Below are 21,735 nucleotides of genomic sequence, written 5' to 3'. Positions count from 1 at the left end.
GTAATCAGTCGCAAGTCCGTCCCTGACCAATCAGCGTTCATTAGCAGAATGCTAGCGTGTATGGCCAACAACGGCCCAAACTGTAAGAAATCGAAAGGACATAAGTACTCACTCATTTGACTTTTGAACCATAATCTATATTGAACTTGCGGAATCTGCAATAAAATTTGCGATATTTCAACGACAAGCAGGTGAAAGAGGCATAATTAGCCGTTTAGCCCCATAGACTCCCATTCAATCTGGACTCGCCCGCGATCACCCCCAGTGGATGTCTCATGGAACTACAACCAAAATCGGTACAATGGGGCGTATAGGGAGTAGAGATGCGCGGTTGGCGGTTGCAACCGCGGACTCCGCGGTTAAACCGCGGATCGGGCGGGTGACGTGACAAAAAATTATATTTTAATTAAATTCGGGCGGTTGGCGGTTTAACCAACGAAATTCAAAAATATATACGCATTGTTAAATGTCGTTACCTACTTCCAAGCACATTTTGAAATAATCCAATTCTCATCAGGCAGTAAATTGGCCTCTCTGTCTCTATCACACACACACACACACACACACACACACACACACACACACACACACACACACACACACACACACACACACACACACACACACACACACTAACGGAAGCAAAAAAGTTTAAATTAAGTGACGATCCGTCCCATGTCGCGTCTCCACAAACCTGCAAGTCTCGTAGATGAAACTGCCTGGGTTATTTTGTTTCGTATAATTTATATTTTAAAGCAGCCAGTCATTGTAGCCTACCACTCGTGGAATATGGAATTTCAAAGAGATGATGGAGTGATTTGACTCAGAAGTGACATCAGGCATTGGCAGCGCGAGATGTGCAGAACAAGTTAAACTTCTAGCTCAGTAACATCAACACCTAAGAAAGAAGGTAAGAAAAATAGTCGGAAAACTTTGATTTGCAAGGCAAGCAGGCAAGTGTTGGGCTTGTTACAGTAGCCTATATAGCCTTCAATGCGGTGAAATTTCGGAATTAATAGGCTCGAGTCGGCGTTTCCTTAAAAGGCTATCTTTCATTTTGCAAAAAAAACAACACAGTAGGCTATATTACCATATTAAAATGGTGTACCAAATTGCGTTTTATTACAATGATAAAAATGTGTAGGCCTACTAGCCTATGGTAAGGTCAGGTTTCCCGATGTGCTTGGCTATTTTAAAGTTTCTCCCTGTGCATCGATCGGAGACAGACGTCACTTCACTGATAATATTCTGGGGATAGGCTACAACATAGCCAATAGGCTTTCATACTAGGGACTTTATCCTTTAAATATCTTTGCGGCATTGGATCAGTCTCCTTTCAAGAACAGGCAAGAACTTTCTAGCCTCGCGTCAGCAGCGCATATACCTAAAAACAACAGGCGGATGGCGGGCGGGTGCGGTTTTGAAAATTGGTCAAAAAAATTGATGCGGATGGATGGCGGGCGGATCAAGCGTTTTGTGATGCGGTTGCGGATGAAATAATAGCCCATCCGCGCATCTCTAATAGGGAGTGCCCAGGCTCTTCGTAGACGGGCTCTGATTCAGCCCCGTTGAAAAAAATAGAATACCTCCCTACACACTCAGTAGTAGATTAATGATATTTAAATTATTATGACCATGAAGACTTTATTTGCATGGGTTTACATTTCGTTGTGTAGCATGGACAAATCGGAGAAACACTCCCGTTCAGAATGCATTGGTTTACACTTCGTTCTTTGGAGCACGGTTATTTTTATTTATTTATTTATTTTCCGTTTTTGAGGAGTTGAGGATTTTTCTGCAATAATCCAAAATCCAATGGAAAACCCTTTGGCTTTTTGTCAAGGGAACCGAGGGCGACGCTCACTTCCGGGTTTGCCAACATACGTCATCCCTCTCCACCATTCTATACTGTAAAAACACATGTTCAAGTTGAATGATAATGCATGAATTTATTCTTTATTCTGCCATAGTAACACGGTAAATAAATGGCAAAAATAGGCTGAGAACGAATTCGTATTTACGATATTGTAGGGACCCTGGGACAGTTAAATAGTTTGTGTGTTATGTGTTGCATTGTATTTCGTTGTCCGTTATGCCCAGAGCCGGACAGTAACGGAGTACATTTACTTGAGTACAGTACTTAAGTACAATTTTGAGGGATCTGTACTTTACTCGAGTATCATTTTTTGGGAGTACTCATGACTTTACTCAAGTACATTTGAGAGGCAAATATTGTACTCTTTACTCCGTTACATTTCTATCCATAACCGTGAGTACCCGTTACTCCTTCTGAAAAATAAAAGGAGAAAAGAAAAATCACGGAAACCCTCAATTTGTTGTTTCCCTCTCAAACGTGATTCCCTCTCAAACTGATTAGGACAGCCTTCAGCCTATCAGCAATCACCTTCGCTTTCCGCCAAAGCCAACTCCATGGTCAGAATTAGATGAGAGACCATTGTTGATTTGATTGATAAAAAAACGGAGAAACTCACGCATACATAGAATTGTTAGCTGAATTTTCTTTTCTGATATTGCATATTTATGTAAGCTGAGCAATTGTTTTTATGTTCTTGAGTATACTGTTATACTGTATACTATTGTGCTATTGCCATGTTAAAAAGATGAAAATTACTTGATTTTACTTTCAATTCCTTTTACATTCTCCAAGGTGTTAACATTTTTCATAACTCCATGTAGGACGTTTCTATACATAAATGTAAGCACTGTGGCAGTAGTAATGCAATATTTAGAAAACATACTCTTGTACTCTTGATACTCAAGTACTTTTGAAAAACAAGTACTTCAGTACTTTTACTTAAGTAGACATCTGACTGTAGTACTTTTACTTGTACTTGAGTAAAATTTAGCAAGGGGTATCTGTACTTTTACTCAAGTAAGGAAGCTGTGTACTCTGTCCGCCTCTGGTTATGCCAGTTGTTCTGTGTGCATGTATTGTGTTCTTATATATATGTTCTTCTTGTCAATCAGTGTGGGGGCGAATCATTAGGTCAGCTGGGGGAGGGCATTGGAAGAACACGAGGGTGGGGGCCTGCACGTGAGTGAGACCGTGTTGGGGGTTGCCGGGGTAACCGGGGTTTGTTTTGGGTGGGATTTCTGCCGTTGGTTACGGGTTTCAGTGACCTGGAGGTGCGTTCAAGTTCAGCGAACATAGGCGAACGTTCGCAACGAACGCGTTGACATTAAACAATTAATTTTGAACGATTTTTGAACACCGTTCTAAACAAACTGTAAGCGAAAAAAATGGATACGAAGGCCATGGTATTAGCGGCAGCCTCCATGTTAATGGAAGAGTTTACAGAAGACTAAGAGGGTTTGCAAGTGGTCGACCTCGTTGAACGCCTACTGCAGACAACCAGTACGGACAATTCAAGAATAGAGGGCTACGTCACCGAAGTTGTACCCACTTACTGCGATATAACGTTCAAATCGCATTTTAGGATACAAAAGACAACAGTTGAATTAAGGGTGTAGATAGGCTATATGAAACGTTTTATCTATTGCTTTCTGTGTAGGAAAGGAGTTAATGATTTCAATATAGTTTAGTTTAATGCCATGGCAACGAATGTCACGTAGCCGAAGTGTTTGTGGAGAACTACCTCTTCAGACAGTTTGCCTATGTTCGTAAACGTTTGCTTGCTTATGTTCGTTTAACGGAAAATGTTTAAAATCGTTCGCGAACGTTCGCCTATGTTTGCGATTCTGAACGCACCTCTGGGTTCACATCAACATGGGTGACACACAAACACACACACACACACACACACACACACACACACACACACACACACACACACACACACACACACACACACACACACACACACACCAACCCGGTATCACGCCAAGGCGTAAGATAGATACGTCTGTCCACATCGCAAGGCGTGTTCAGGTTCACGCTTTGCCTGACCAAAGCGTCACCCTGAACACGCGTCCTTCTCCATTCGAAATGAATGGGGGAATAGCACCAACAGGGGGCGATACGTTCTCCTAGCATTTGGTGAAATTGTTACGTAGCCATATTAATCGTTATTATCTGAATGGGAAATGCAATATTTTAGGACAGATACACCATTAAACGTGTTTCTAATGACATTTCTAGCGAGAAATGTACATTTTCCTTTCATAACATTCAGTCAGTGGTTGTGTCTGATCTTTAGTTTTATAGTTATTGGGAAGATTTTATCGGCTCGCTCGCATGTTTCAACGACGTCAGGTTACTAGGGACGCTGCTTTCGCTAAACTAGCAGCTCACGTGTTTCCTGCGTTTGTGTTATTGAACCGTTACTTTATGTAACTTTAAATGATATCATCGTGTTAGAAACACGTATATCTGAGAGCAGGGGTGAAGTATTGTTTAGATTGCTGTCAGGTTAGCCTGCTGCAGCCACATCCTCTCGGTACAGTTGTTATCATTTAGCATTAACTAAGCCTGGCCACCAGCGAAGAAGAAGAGGGGGGGGGGACACGTTTGTTGATGGGGGGGGAGACACGTTTGTAGTGGGGGGGGCACGCTCGACAACGAGAGTTGGTTTATATTGAACGCTCGACAACGAGAGTTGGTTTTTATTGAACGAGACTTCAACACGGAACAGCTGCACGAAACGATGGTCACGTCACTCTCGGTGACGGTGTCGACAATAATGAACACACGAACAATGTTAATAGAACAACACACAACCACATAACATCCCGAACCCATTAACCCCACTTAATCCTAACAACAAAACAAGTTAACAAAAGCCCCATTTGTCAACTGAGAACCCCAATTCCCAGAATCCCCCGCGGCTCCGGAACACGGCGTAGTTTATATTAATCTTATTATCTGAATGGGAAATGCAATATTTTAGGACAGATACACCATTAAACGCGTTTCTAATGACATTTCTAGCGAGAAATGTACATTTTCCTTACATAATCTTCAGTCAGTGAATGTGTATGATCTTTATTAATCTTTATTATCTGAATGGGAAATGCAATATTTTAGGACAGATACACCATTAAACGCGTTTCTAATGACTTTTCTAGCGAGAAATGTACATTTTCCTTACATAATCTTCAGTCAGTGAATGTGTATGATCTTTATTAATCTTTATTATCTGAATGGGAAATGCAATATTTTAGGACCGATTCACCGTTAAACGTGTTTCTAATAACATTTCTAGCGAGAAATATACTTTTTACTTGCATAATCTTCAGTCAGTGATTGTGTCTGATCTTTAGTTTTATAGTTATTAGGATTTGATCGGCTCGCTCGCATGTTTCAACGACGTCAGGTTGCTTTCGCTAAACTAGCAGCTCACGTGCTTCCTGCGTTTGTGTTATTAAATTGTTACTTTATGTAACTTTTAATGATATCATCTTGTTAGAAACACGTATATCTGAGAGCCAACCCAGTCGCCAAAAGCATACGTTGACAGTGTACTTTTCGTGAACACTGGATTACGTCGCATTTCAACATAAAATAGCGTATTATACACACACACACACACACGCACGCACGCACGCACACGCACAGACACACACACACAAGCACACACACGCACGCACAGACACAGATACACACACACACACACGCACACACACGCACACGGTGCATTTCGCTGCTAAAACAACAAAAAAAGAATATTCCCTCAAATATTATTACTTTCAAAACGTTGGCCAAAATGGCCAATAATATCATTTTTTATTTGGGATGCTTCTAGGACATTTTGGGTGGATTTTGACGGTATGTGGGGGGCACGTTTTTGGCAGGACCTGGCAACCCTGCGCTGTTGCCCGAGATCTGGATCCACCCCGGCGTGGTGCCGTCTCCTTTTGACCTTTTGACCCCAGACTTCTGGGGGAATCGCTGAATCAATTCATTAGTCAATCAGAAGCATGTAAATATCTTCCCGGTGGCGTAAGAGGACGAACAAGGTGTCCTTCAACATCTACGCTTCCAGGAGATTGCAACGGTGCCACACATGAGCATATTCGAACATGTTTAATGGTAGTAATTAGCTGTCGAAATTGGAGGCCTTAATCAATACTGAGCAGCTATTGATTTGCTTCCCGATAAAGATTTGTCACAAATGACATGTTATTTAGCATCTACACGTTGAGCTGAGTCCAATGACACCAAGAACGACACTCTAGCTAATGGTAACATGTATTTTACATGGTACACCTAGGTCTAGGACATGATCTCGGTGTAGCAAGAGGCCGAGCTTGATCTCATTGGACTCAGCTTAACGTGTAGATGCTAATTAACATGTAATTTGTCAAAATTCTCCATCGGGAAGCAAATCTATAGCTGGTCATTATTGGTAAAGGCCTCCAAAATCGACAGCTAATTACTACCCCGAAACATATTCAAATATGATCATGTGTGGCACTGTTGCAATCGTCTCGAAACGTAGATGTCAAAGGACACCTTGTTTGCTCTGTTGCACCACCGGGAAGATATTTTCATACTTCTAATAGATTGATTCATATTTTAAGGTTCTCGGAGTGAGACTTTAAGTGGCTGCAGCAGAAGTGTTGAGACGAAAGATGATATCAAGAGATTTATAGAATATTCCCATTCACATTATGATTCTTCGTCGTAACATCCGACCAAACATCCTTTACATTCACAGAGCGAAGATTATGAAAGTCCAGGCTCAGCAAGTGCTCCATCTCGTTGCACCTGGACCCAGCGGCTCGCTTGCAAGATTTTGGCCTGAAGTTCTTCCCAGACCTACACCCTAGCCATCCAACATGCATATCTGAGAATCAGGCCTCTCTTTAATAATGACAAAAAGTTATGAGAGAAACACACATTAACTTTTTGTTATCTCATAAGCGGCGTGGTGCCGGCTCCTTTTGACCTTTTGACCCCCGACTTCAAAAACGTGGCCACAGGCCAGCTGTGTCTACATACCTTTAGCCACAAATGTACACCTCCATCCCACAAAAAATGGGGACTAGAAACTAACCTCTGTCTTATGTACATTTACTGTACTGTTGGAGGTCACGCCCCTTTGCCGACCTTTTCGAGATAGCTAGGGATGCTAAAATGTTTACACACATTTCCCGGGGCCCCGTGTACAACATATCCGAGATTTGGAGTTCTAGCCCTTAGAGAAAAAAAGTTTTCCCAAATGGAGTGTCAGAACTCCAAATCTCAGATATGTCGTACACGGGGCCCCGGGAAATGTGTGTAAACATTTTAGCATCCCTAGCTATCTCGAAAAGGTCGGCAAAGGGGCGTGACCTCCAACAGTACAGTAAATGTACATAAGACAGAGGTTAGTTTCTAGTCCCCATTTTTTGTGGGATGGAGGTGTACATTTGTGGCTAAAGGTGTGTAGACACAGCTGGCCTGTGGCCACGTTTTTGAAGTCGGGGGTCAAAAGGTCAAAAGGAGCCGGCACCACGCCGCTTATGAGATAACAAAAAGTTAATGTGTGTTTCTCTCATAACTTTTTGTCATTATTAAAGAGAGGCCTGATTCTCAGATATGCATGTTGGATGGCTAGGGTGTAGGTCTGGGAAGAACTTCAGGCCAAAATCTTGCAAACGAGCCGCTGGGTGCAGGTGCAACGAGATGGAGCACTTGCTGAGCCTGGACTTCCATAATCTTCGCTCTGTGAATGTAAAGGATGTTTGGCCGGATGTTACGACGAAGAATCATAATGTGAATGGGAATATTCTATAAATCTCTTGATATCATTTTTCGTCTCAACACTTCTGCTGCAGCCACTTAAAGTCTCACTCCGAGAACCTTAAAATATGAATCAATCCATTAGAAGTATGAAAATATCTTCCCGGTGGTGCAACAGAGCAAACAAGGTGTCCTTTGACATCTACGTTTCGAGACGATTGCAACAGTGCCACACATGATCATATTTGAATATGTTTCGGGGTAGTAATTAGCTGTCGATTTTGGAGGCCTTTATCAATAATGACCAGCTATAGATTTGCTTCCCGATGGAGATTTTTGACAAATTACATGTTAATTAGCATCTACACGTTAAGCTGAGTCCAATGAGATCAAGCTCGGCCTCTTGCTACACCGAGATCATGTCCTAGACCTAGGTGTACCATGTAAAATACATGTTACCATTAGCTAGAGTGTCGTTCTTGGTGTCATTGGACTCAGCTCAACGTGTAGATGCTAAATAACATGTCATTTGTGACAAATCTTTATCGGGAAGCAAATCAATAGCTGCTCAGTGTTGATTAAGGCCTCCAATTTCCACAGCTAATTTCTACCATTAAACATGTTCGAATATGCTCATGTGTGGCACCGTTGCAATCTCCTGGAAGCGTAGATGTTGAAGGACACCTTGTTCGTCCTCTTACGCCACCGGGAAGATATTTACATGCTTCTGATTGACTAATGAATTGATTCAGCGATTCCCCCAGAAGTCTGGGGTCAAAAGGTCAAAAGGAGACGGCACCACGCCGGGGTGGATCCAGATCTCGGGCAACAGCGCAGGGTTGCCAGGTCCTGCAAAAAACGTGCCCCCCACATACCGTTCAAAATCCACCCAAAATGTCCTAGAAGCATCCCAAATAAAAAATTATATTATTGGCCATTTTGGCCAACGTTTTGAAAGTAATAATATTTGAGGGAATATTTTTTTTTTGTTGTTTTAGCAGCGAAAGGCACCGTGTGCGTGTGTGTGTGTGTGTGTGTGTGTGTGTGTATCTGTGTCTGTGCGTGCGTGTGTGTGCTTGTGTGTGTGTGTGTGTGTGTGTGTGTGTCTGTGCGTGTGCGTGCGTGTGTGTGTGTGTGTGTGTGTGTGTGTGTAACACGCTATTTTATGTTGAAATGCGACGTAATCCAGTGTTCACGAAAAGTGCACTGTCAACGTATGCTTTTGGCGACTGGGTTGGCTCTCAGATATACGTGTTTCTAACAAGATGATATCATTAAAAGTTACATAAAGTAACATTTTAATAACACAAACGCAGGAAGCACGTGAGCTGCTAGTTTAGCGAAAGCAACCTGACGTCGTTGAAACATGCGAGCGAGCCGATCAAATCCTAATAACTATAAAACTAAAGATCAGACACAATCACTGACTGAAGATTATGCAAGTAAAAAGTATATTTCTCGCTAGAAATGTTATTAGAAACACGTTTAACGGTGATTCGGTCCTAAAATATTGCATTTCTCATTCAGATAATAAAGATTAATAAAGATCATACACATTCACTGATTGAAGATTATGTAAGGAAAATGTACATTTCACGCTAGAAAAGTCATTAGAAACGCGTTTAATGGTGTATCTGTCCTAAAATATTGCATTTCCCATTCAGATAATAAAGATTAATAAAGATCATGCACATTCACTGACTGAAGATTATGTAAGGAAAATGTACATTTCTCGCTAGAAATGTAATTAGAAACGCGTTTAATGGTGTATCTGTCCTAAAATATTGCATTTCCCATTCAGATAATAAGATTAATATAAGCTACGCCGTGTTCCGGAGCCGCGGGGGATTCTGGGAATTGGGGTTCTCAGTTGACAAATGGGGCTTTTGTTAACTTGTTTTGTTGTTAGGATTAAGTGGGGTTAATGGGTTCGGGATGTTATGTGGTTGTGTGTTGTTCTATTAACATTGTTCGTGTGTTCATTATTGTCGACACCGTCACCGAGAGTGACGTGACCATCGTTTCGTGCAGCTGTTCCGTGTTGAAGTCTCGTTCAATAAAAACCAACTCTCGTTGTCGAGCGTTCAATATAAACCAACTCTCGTTGTCGAGCGTGCCCCCCCCACTACAAACGTGTCTCCCCCCCCATCAACAAACGTGTCCCCCCCCCCCCCCCCCCCCCCCCTCTTCTTCTTCGCTGGTGGCCAGGCTTAGTTAATGCTGAATGATAACAACTGTACCGAGAGGATGTGGCTGCAGCAGGCTAACCTGACAGCAATCTAAACAATACTTCACCCCTGCTCTCAGATATACGTGTTTCTAACACGATGATATCATTTAAAGTTACATAAAGTAACGGTTTAATAACACAAACGCAGGAAACACGTGAGCTGCTAGTTTAGCGAAAGCAGCGTCCCTAGTAACCTGACGTCGTTGAAACATGCGAGCGAGCCGATAAAATCTTCCCAATAACTATAAAACTAAAGATCAGACACAACCACTGACTGAATGTTATGAAAGGAAAATGTACATTTCTCGCTAGAAATGTCATTAGAAACACGTTTAATGGTGTATCTGTCCTAAAATATTGCATTTCCCATTCAGATAATAACGATTAATATGGCTACGTAACAATTTCACCAAATGCTAGGAGAACGTATCGCCCCCTGTTGGTGCTATTCCCCCATTCATTTCGAATGGAGAAGGACGCGTGTTCAGGGTGACGCTCTGATCAGGCAAAGCGTGAACCTGAACACGCCTTGCGATGTGGACAGACGTATCTATCTTACGCCTTGGCGTGATACCGGGTTGCACACACACACACACACACACACACACACACACACACACACACACACACACACACACACACACACACACACACACACACACACACACACACACACACACACACACACACACACACACACACACACACACACACACACACACACACACACACAGTGTCTAAGGCCTCGTCTCCACCGAGCGTAGCAGTTCGGTATGGTGTGGCTTGGAGCAGGACAGCTCAGTTTTCCTTCGCCGTTGTCCAGAAACACAATGCGGGTACTGTTGTTTTTTTGTTTTTTTTCTGTCTCATGGAAGTGACGATTCTGTCAACCAATCAACGGACGGCTTGTGTAGCTCCACCTTTTCGGCACCCTTTCAGACCGCTTGGTACCCAAACAGAGGTGGACCGCAAATAGGAGTGGCTCAGTGCGCTTATTTGGGGGCCTTGCACTACTTTTGGCGGTGGAAGCGGCATTAAGCGAACCTTGCCGCATCTGACGTACCGAACCGCATCGCACCGCTCGGAGGAAACAAGGCCTGATTGTTTTGTCATTGGTTAGTTTTTGTCATGTGTGACTTTCAAAGTGTTCTGATTGGCTGCTTTGTGTCATATGTCTTGTGTTCAGCTGTAAAGCCCAGAGGAACTTGAACTCCGCCTTCGCCATCATAATGGGACTGAACACGGCCTCTGTCAGCCGGCTCAACCAGACCTGGGAGGTGTGTGTGTGTGTGTGTGTGTGTGTGTGTGTGTGTGTGTGTGTGTGTGTGTGTGTGTGTGTGTGTGTGTGTGTGTGTGTGTGTGTGTGTGTGTGTGTGTGTGTGTGTTTTATCTAGCATATTTTAATATATTACTTTATATTATATTATATATCTCATGTTCTTACCATTTCCTTACAGAAATGTCCAGGAAAGTTTAAGAAGCTGTTCTCTGAGCTGGAGCTCATAACGGTAATAATCTTTCTAGTGGTCTTAGTAACCAGTTGTTTAAACAAGTTCTTACTGTCTTTGCTGTTGTTTTTCTATCATAACTACTCTCTCTCTCTCTCTACTCCCCCCCCCCACACACACACACACCAGGACCCCTCCCTCAACCACAAGGCCTACAGAGAAGCCTTCAAGAGAATGAAGCCCCCAAAGATCCCCTTCATGCCCCTCTTGTTGAAAGGTACACACACACACACACACACACACACACACACACACACACACACACACACACACTTGTCTATTACACACACACACACACACACACACTTGTCTATTACACACACACTTACTAACTCTCATACATACACACACACACTCATCTCATACGCACAAATGTGACATTGATGTTGAGCATAGCCTAATACACTTGTTTTCCTTCTAGATATCACCTTTATCCACGAGGGAAACAAGACATTTCATGACAACCTTGTCAACTTTGAGAAGCTGGTAAGTCGCTTTCCTATGGTTATTTAAGAAAATACATATATAATTACCATTAGGCCATATTACAGTTTTCTGACCGTTTTAAACTGTGTGCCTTGCTATTTCACAGCACATGATAGCCGACACGGTGCGTCTCATTCGCCACTGCCAAAGTGACCAACCAGGTAGGTCGTACCCTCAACCCAGCTCATGCTAATACATGCCTTTGCATATACTGCCCTCTGCTGGCAGGTGGCTGTACCGCACAACCTAGTGGTCTCCTACTGCTTTCCCCCTCAGTTTCCAAGCAACCATTTTCAGGGACACTTTCTCTTTCAAAATGAGAACCTCAATCCTCACATGCCCTCTGCCTCAGTGCGCGCACACATGCATGTGATTTTATTTTCTTGTGTTGATGGGTGATTTGGAGCAAACTTTGAAATACATCTCTGATTGTGTATATATGTGTGTGTGTGTGTGTGTGTGTGTGTGTTTTGTGTTGTCTTTTAGGGAACGAGGTAACCGGGGGCGACAGTGCAGAGTTGCGAGCGTGCGTCCACTGCCTGCACATCATTGACAATCAGCAGACTCTCTTTGAGCTCTCACACAAGCTGGAGCCACGCGCCTGAACAGAGACGCACTATCAAAGCACACACACACACACGCACGCGCACGCGCGCGCGCACACACACACACACACACACACACAGTAAACAAACACGCCCACCGATACACACTATTCTTTTGGACCCGTTTGACTGACGCACGGGTCCAGCCCCGCGGGTCCCGGGGTTGGAGGGGTTCCCGGGGTTGGAGGGGGTCCCGAAGGTGCCATAAGGCGCTCCAGCCCGACCTTTGCCCTGCATTGGCTCTCAGCTAGAACCCTCCCCCTCGGGGTACACTTCATAACAGAGGGACCCCCCCCCGCTCAAGGCACCGCCCTATGAACCCACACCCAGCCCGGAGCTCTGCTGGGGGGGGAAGGACCGGGGGGAGGAGCAGGCGGCTGTTGTAACTCGTTTGTACGATATCTGTTTGACTGAATCTTTGTGCTGATTGGTGCCGTGGAAAAGAGCGGTGGGTATTCATGAGGCTGGTCCACTGGTGGGATGGTTCCTTAAGGATGTGTTTTGTATGTCTCATTCTCGGAAGCCTCTCTGAGCACCTGAAGAGGCTTGAATCATTTCAGATTGTAAAGAGCAGGATTGGTCCTAAAGCACCATTTTTAGTTGTTTTCTTCTGCCTAACTGATATTCTATCACATCCTCTCTTCTTTTGAGGCTGGATACGTGCATAAAACCATGTCCATATTACAATGAAAACACCTGTCTTGTTGTGTATGTATTTTTGTATTGATTGATTTCGCACTCTTTTTGTTTGATGCTTGTTTGGTAGTACAACAGCGTCAGCGGCCAGGAGCAGAAGAAAACATTAATGTTAAGGCTTGTAAATGGAGCAATTGTGTCACGCTTCCGTCCGCCTGTTTTTAAAGTTTTGAGAACGAGATAAAGAACCGAGTGCTTTACGTGCCGCGGTCCAGCCGTGGACGTTTATATTTTTTTTCTATAAATTAACTTTCTTCGTCAACTGATCTATTTAAAACAAAAACAAAGTGACTGATCCTGTTTGACTTTGTATTTTAGTAGCTCTACGTGTCTCTGTGCCAAAAGTCCACCTTGAAGTGGGGTAGAATATGCAGTATGGTTATAATTGTGCAACAAATCACAGCGGCAAAGCTCCTTGGCTCGTACGGAGATCTCTGCCTTTATGGTCTTATTTATTATTATTTGTCTTCCGTTTTTTTCTTATTCTCCATTGAATCCTTCCTGTAGTAACGTGCAGCCCTATGGCGACGTGGACCGGTGCGCTCCTGAGTTCACTCGCTCAACGCTTCACACAACGCCCTCATGACTGATGTCACTTCATGTCGGATGCTTGGTACCCCATTATTCTCCTGTGGTTGCTACGGATACACAGGGCCCACCCATTGTGTATCATTGTGCTTTATTTCTCTTCCTTTCGCTATCTTTTATTTAAATGCTCAATAGGTGTTGTGTTTATGATCCAAGCCAAAGCTGAGGTTTCTTTGCTGGACCGGTCGAACTTGGTATACTAAACGGATAGTGAAATCGTAATTGTTAAACTGATTAGTAAGCAGTTTATAACATTGCTGAATTACTGACTGAAAAAAATATGTGTTTTGTTCACAAATATTTCTGTGTACATGTGTAAATGATGCAGAAAACAAATAGTGTGTTTTGACTAAATAACACTCCCACTCTACGGTTTATGTGTGTAACTGTGATGTCAGTCTGCATTGCTTCCTCATCATTGGGTCTTTTAGTTTCCCGAGGCACAAGGAACATTTAGTAAGAATGTGGCTACGTTTATCTCTGACTATCATTTCCACTGGTTGGTTATTTTTAAGAATCCATAAAAAGTATTTTTGGGGCTGCAAAAAGGGTCTAAACCTAAGGTTAACAATGATGGACTCATCTTAACGCTGTTGATGTTATTTTCCTAACTGCAGACATTCCTTATTGCTACCAAAAGCATGTTTTGTTTCACTACTGCTCACAGGTTTCTGCTTTCTATCTACTGGCAAGCCAACCTTACCTAAAGTGCCATATGCTTCTTGAAATACATTCAATCCCAGATCGTTTGTATTCAAACATCTGTTTTAATGTATATATCAGTTGGAGGAATCGAACAAACCCTTGCAAATGGCCAGAAACGTCCTTACACTTGTGCTTCAAAACAACACACAGGTCAATTAAGCAATCAAGTGGTGAATTAAGTTACAAGACACATTTAGGACTACACATTTCTAATCGGACAGCAACGGATATTTAATGCCAAACCTTTCCCTTATTACAACAATCATAAAGTTTTGATTCCTAATCCTTCATTGTGGTACCTTTTTTTATTTTTTGTAAACTAAAGAAAGGTTGTCAACGGACCTGAACCACTCCAAAACAGAATCCAAATTGAGTGTCATGATGTCAATTCCATCAACATGTATTGGTCAGCCCTACTCTGATGGTGAATATACATGTTACACTCTAAATGAAACTAGGTGAATGTTGAAGGACAAGGCCCTGTTTAGTCCAGCTGCACCTTTCACATGTGTTCTACTGAAGTCAGCTCACATTATCAGCTCCTGGTTGGCTTCAGAAGGTTGGGAAATGTTCCATGTTGTAACAGAAGTAGCCTCTGTATTGATTTCTGATTCGCATTTGACGTGTCACACATTTGCTCTCTAGATCTTAAATTGCTGCTAGTTATTTATTGTGATGGAAACATGTATGTTGCAAACTCTGTTGATGTGCCATGTTCAGAAGATCTTCAGGACAATTTGGAGTTACATACGTCATTGAAACTTAAACATGTTTTATGTTTTTTATTCATTTACCAAGACCTTTAGAAGGGAAATAGACTACTGTATTTGGCCATTGTCATGACTGTATATTTCAGTTTGTGTACAAGCTCTAAACTTGTTTGCATGATATAAAACACACGTTGCCCCAAATTCACACAATGAAAGAGAGGACAAAGTATTGTTAATGTGTAGATATATGATAATGTTTGGAATGTTATTATTTATCTGCTGTTGTGAGGAAAATACACATTATAAAAAAGATTAACAAAAAGCAATAGGTTTCCCATGTGCGTCCTCAAATTTTGGATAGCTGAAGTATTTTCTAAAGCAACAATTTTACTACGTCAAAGATTTATTGAAACAGAATAAATTACAGCTTTTATGTGACATGCTAATGAGCCTTTTGCGTTTTTTTCGCTTTACGCCTATTGTTCATAATTCTGTTTATAATGTGATAACCACTGAGTAGCCATACAATTGATCCATTGCATTATGCATCTGTCGAAATACCTGTCGCAAAGGTAGTGCGGGTAGATCGTGTTACTCGTGCCAATCGCTACATTTATTTGCTATCCATTTCGGGAAGATTTTGAAGTTTTGAGGATTAGGGAAGAGATTTTGATCAAGCTGATATAGAGCTTAAGGGCTCATGGACAATTTGGGAATTTACTCACAAAGAAAAAATCAGGAAATGTGCTACCTCCTTGGCTGCATTATTTTGCACTATCTATTTTTAGCCATTATTTTCAAACGTCCCTCCACTCTGACAATTTCTGTTTCCATGGTCAGAGTGGCGGTACTTTACTTTTTTCCAAACCTTCCGCCATTCCGACATGAGCTCATTCATATATATTGCATTAGCCTAAACTATTATCATTGTACTTTAATTAATTAATATGATTATTTCTTAGTTTCATGCGATGTAGTGTCCTACACTGACATTCGTCATTGGTGATTGAGACAGTCACGATTTTGAGTTGCGTGTCCCGAGTCCCAGCAAAAGCCTGTCGGGATGCTAAAATGTCCTGGTTTCCACCATCCACTATGAATGAGTCCCCTTTTGTCCACGATTACTGACCAACATGGTCTTATTATAGCCCGGTCATTAACTTAAAAAACACATAGAAAGATTAAAGCATCCAGCATGTGATTTCAACAATGTGTGAGGGCATACGCAACAGGGATAATCGCACAATGGAATTCTGCACGATTTAATCTGCACACAGTGGAAAGCGTTCGTCCACTGGGCGGACGAGAGCTGGCAGGGGATGTTCGCTCATTTCAGAAGTGGGGAGATTAGGCCTACAAGACAAAAATTAATTTAGAATTTGCTGTGTGTCTGCCTGGCACTAATGCTACCGTTGAACAGATCTTTATTCCATCATCAACAATAGTTGGACTGACGAGATGAACCGCATGACCGTTCCCCATGGGCGTCAATTTGGTTTGAAATGTGCTGGGGACAGAGACGCATTCGGAAGTGCATTTTTAGAAGTGCTGGGTACAATGAGGATGCACTCTTTTTTCTCTCTTTATTGCCGGTAATGAAAGGTTATGAAAGACGGCATAACCATGTAGCTAATTACTGAGGAATAAAATGTATACAAAATCTGTCTGGCCTGTTTTATGAAGAAAACGTTTTCAAAAAGCATCGGACATATGACCCACTATGTTCTGCTCCATGTATCCAATGTTGACAACGTGACATGATATGGCTAAGCTAACAACATGAACAAGAGGAACTAGGAAAGGAATTTAACTGCGTGTTTAAGTTGTATCAAGGGTCAAAGGTGTGGCTACACACAGCACTACAAAAGTCGTCAAGATTGAAAAAGAAAAATATATATTTGTTGTAATATAAACTAGCATTCTGACAAAACCTCATGAACTCCCCCCCACAATTATTCCAGAATTCAAGCAAAGCATGAATAACCAAAAGTCACTTTGTGTCAACAAGAGACTGACTCCACCGACTATCAATTGCAAGTTAAAACCGGCACAAAAGACCTCGCCACAGCACCAGCAAATCTTAAGCAATAAATATCGCGTCTTACCATTATTTATGTGGCAGTGGTCTGCAGATGCATCCCGTGGTGTAGCCTACCACATCCATTTAGTTCAACAGGTTATCGTTCTGATACTGTCCATGGTACTATCCACCTGCTCTGGTGCTTCTTACCTATGTATTCATGCTAAAATGAATTGATTGTCTGATGCCTCATCATCCCAGCCAAAGAGTAAGGGTATTATTAGTAATGGCTACTTGCCAAATCGAAAAAATAACTTCACACAGTGTGTCTTTTTCCAATGTATGTGTTATCATTCGTAGCGTTGATCAGCAGAGAAATAGTCCGCCAAAGACGTTGACGTCGCTTAGCAACCGAAGATGCTGGGGTTGAAAGTTACCGGACTACTTGAGGAGTGCTACAAAAGACGTCATTATTATTATTGATTTTTTTAAAGTGGTGGGCACAAAATGATTCTTGACGAAATCTGGTGGGGACGCGTACCCGACGTAATCGACGCCTATGCCGTTCCCACCGTAAAGGTACGAACACACCCAACGCGTACCTGCGTAAAGATTTACGAGCGTAACGCAGCTAAAATGTTGCTTGACCATTTTGTGTCAAAAATGGTCCTACGCAGCTACGCGCCTACGCTCCTACGCGCCTAGATGAGTCCATGTCCATGCAAGTGAACGGAGCGTTCCCTCTTCGTCATAACTATCAAACCAAACATCCTTCACATTCACCAAGCAAACATTACGAAAGTAAAATGCACATTTCTCGCTAAAAATGTTTCCATAAATGCATTTAATGGCGTAACTATGTTACTATTTCCACACAGAATAAAGAAAGTTGTCGGCCGTATGCTTCTGTGCAAGCTCACTACTCTCTGCCAGTGACGTCGGGTCAAGCTCAACGCTGATTGGGCAACGCGGCTAATCGTCATGCGTATGAGCGTAAAAAGTTAAATTTTTTGAACTCCTCGCGTACGCGCGTATATGTACGCGCGTATATGTACGCGCGTAAATATACGCGGCTCATACGCGGCTAACGCGGGTAAAATGTTGCTTTAGCGCATGTAACGCGTGTACGCAGCTCATACACGCGTAAACCAATGGTTCCCTATGGAAAAATTGCCGATTTTATACGCGTCGTACGCGGGATACGCGTTTGGTGTGTTCGTACCTTAAGGCGTTGCTTATTACACAAGCCAATTTTGATGACACCCAGGCCCGCCGCTCCCTATATGCAGAGTACGCAGAGTGCATAGGGCACCAAGTACCTGAGGGGGGCACCAAAAATTAAGGTTTGTAAAAAACGTAAAAAAATAAAACATTAATGAATGAAAAAAATATGTAAATTAGTTATGAAGAGGCCCACCACTTCATAACTTTTTTGTTCTTAATTGTATAACCTATCACTCAATTTCGGCAAATTAGATGTTTTTACCTAATATAGAAAAAGGGGCTCTCCTCTCCCCCCCCGCGTAGGACACCGAAACGGCCAGCAGCGGCCCTGATGACACCTGTCCACAGCAGCAGGCTGTCTGCAATTGTTTTTTTCGATTTTGAAGCAAATTTACTCCTCAAACAGGTATGTGTAGGCTAATTTGAAGAGTGTTCTTTGTGTTGAGGTCGTGTTTTTGGAGCTCTACGAGGACGTCTTACACACACGCACGCACACGCACACACACACACACACACACACACACACACACACACACACACACACACACACACACACACACACACACACACACGGATCTGGCGCGCGAGGGAATATTTACTGGCCCTTTTAGTGGAAACCTATAGGTAAAAAAAAAAGTTGGGGATATTGTATAACAGTCAATAGGTGCATTTCCATCCCCCTGATTTTATGCGAACTTTGAAGTATCGAATCAGTAAACGGTGATGGAAACACCAAAATTCGCATAAAAATCCTCTAATTCCTAAAAAGGTTTATCCGCTCGCTTGAGGTGGTTTTTGAGAAATGCGAAAGAGAGTAAATTCGCAAAATGGGAGATGGAAACACACTTTTCGAAACAGCTGTGACGTAGCGAACTTTGAACACACAGGACTGACAGTCTTTCCGATTTCCGCATAACGACCGGCCATAGCAACCCTGCCGACATCAACGTGTAACGTCATCACCCTATTCCGCTCCAACCACTTGATGGAAACGCACCTAATTGGAATTACTTTTTTGCGAACTTTCTAAAGATTCGCATTGCCTTTTAGATGGAAACGCAGCTAATGTTTAACGGATTTCCCTTCTATGGGAAAAAAAACTGTTGGTTTATTTTTGTTGATTTGAGAATTTGTGTGGAAAGGGGTGGGTCAAGGGCGGGCTATATTCTCGCGTTGCTCCTTTGTAAAGCGCTTTGTATTGCCTTTGGGCCGATATCAAGCCCCCAGGAACAGTGCATAATTCCGCAATCCACCAGTGCTCAGCGGCCAAGCCTGGTATTACAGTCGTTTTAGCGGGCTGTGGACGGGTCCCTTAATTCATGGGCTGTGTCCCAATTCAGGGGACGCATCCTTCGAAGGGTGCATTCGAAGGGCGATTGCGTCACTGCGACACGTCAAGGGCTGTCCCATTTCGAAGGCTCCTTCAAATGCGGCCGACAAATGCAGCCTTCTTTTCCCGGATTTGAAGGATACACCAGATGTATCCTTTACGGCCCAACATATCCCAAGATTCATTGCGTGTTTATAAAGTTCAGACTCCTTTGCTTCCTAACATCTTGACTGTATCAGTGATTTCCCTGGGTACACCAGCTGATGGGTCTGTGTATATATTGGGCACTTGATTTTCGTTTCAGAAACAGAAATATATAAACGAGGGGTAATATGATTTTTGTTTTAAAATACAAAAAGGTGTATACAAGGTGTTTTTCTTATAAATTCAATAAAGATACAAATTTGGGTCAGAGAGAGCGGAAGCAGCAGTTGCAGCAAATTACATTATAAAATGACAAAACTATGTAAAAACTTTCTTTTGCATTAAAATAAAGTTGGGACTATTTTAAAAAGTTCAATTTCATTAACACGAGCCATATAACGTTAAACTAATTAACGGTATATTTTAAATAATTATTATGTAATCGAATCAGAATCAGAATCAGAAAACTTCTTTGATCCCAGGGGGGAAATTGTTTTGTTTCAGGTGCTCCGTAGTCCGTACCAATAGAAATTACAAGCATAGAAGATAAGATTATAAAAAATAGAAAATTATGAATAAAATACAATAAAATAAAAGTAAGAATAAAGTAAGAAGTGGACATCTAAGTGAAAGCGGACTTCTCTGAATGGGTTGTATAAAACGGCTCCATATTTCTCCTCCGCCTACATCCATGATAGGGAACGATTTCGAACACAGCTCTGAGCTGTTTTCATAGGAATGAATGGGCGCTATTTTGGAATCCACTGTCCATTCTATAATATGTCCATGCTCGATGTGAAGTTAACTGCGCCCATTCCTTGATTCGTTCTGCCGCGGCACTGCAAACAATTAATTTCATTCCAATGTTCGTGCAATTCACTCAAATAGTGATCCTGCATCGAGTTTGAATCCAATGGTCCAGTTGAATAAATGGTCCAGTTTTAAGTTTCATAGAATATTTATACCTTCCCAGGGCATGTTAAATAAGTGCACGCTCTGCCACTCGTAACACACTTGTAAATTCAGTCGTCAATTGATGGAATGGATTATTTCATACATCATCCCAACCAAAATTTGGAATTAATCAAATAAATTACAGATAACTAATACTGAAATGGCTACTTTCTGGTTGAACACATTTAAACAAAATAGTTATTATCCCCCAATGTTGACCTGAAGTTGGCGCCACTGATTGATAGACTGTCGGAATAGCGTCACTAAAAGGTGTCGGAATGGGGGCATGTAGAAATGGCGGCATGTCGGAATGGCGGCATGTCGGACTGGCAGCATGTCTGAATGGCAGCATGTAACCGTACAAAAGGGTGCTAGCTGGGCTAGCTGGTAACTGAAATATCTGCAACACAACACACAGACAGGCCCGCCGTTCCCTATACGCAGAGTACGCAGGGCACCGCCTACCTGGGGGGGGCACCAAAAATTAAGGTGTAAAAAAAAGAAGAAATTACATTATTGAATTATAACAATATATTAATTAGTTATGAAGAGGCCCACTGTTGTGTTTTTTCTTAATTATGTAACACCCAGGGCCGGTGCCCGCCGGTGCTCCCCCCGCCCCCGCTCGGAAGTACTGTCCAGGGCACAATTTACTGTCGAGCTGCCTAGGGCACCGAAACGGCCAGCAGCGGCCCTGCACACAGATGTCAATGAACTATCATCAAATTTCTTATTTCTTCACATTCTGTCGATAATCGCAGTTCATTTTGAAATATTTTCAATTAATGGTAAACGTTACACCATTTACCATTACTGACCTTATTCCTAAACTTAACTTCCAATACCTTCACCTGTCCATCGCTAACCTTATACCTTAACATAATCATCTG

At 42.4% G+C, this 21,735-nt stretch overlaps 1 protein-coding gene across 1 annotated transcript; it reads left to right on the top strand.

Moving 5' to 3' along the window:
• Nucleotides 1-10,945: 10,945 nt before the first annotated feature.
• Nucleotides 10,946-15,619, top strand: LOC115536146 (rap guanine nucleotide exchange factor 5). The gene is made up of 6 exons (XM_030347830.1): nt 10,946-11,152; nt 11,333-11,383; nt 11,513-11,600; nt 11,805-11,869; nt 11,976-12,030; nt 12,356-15,619. The coding sequence occupies exons 1-6, from the start codon at nt 11,105-11,107 to the stop codon at nt 12,472-12,474; spliced, it is 426 nt and encodes a 141-aa protein (XP_030203690.1). The 5' UTR covers nt 10,946-11,104; the 3' UTR covers nt 12,475-15,619.
• The last annotated feature ends 6,116 nt before the right edge of the window (nt 15,620-21,735 follow it).

The sequence above is a fragment of the Gadus morhua genome, chromosome 22 (assembly GCF_902167405.1).
Source record: "Gadus morhua chromosome 22, gadMor3.0, whole genome shotgun sequence".
Classification (NCBI taxonomy): Eukaryota; Metazoa; Chordata; class Actinopteri; order Gadiformes; family Gadidae; genus Gadus; species Gadus morhua.
This window is presented reverse-complemented; position numbering and strand designations above follow the sequence as displayed.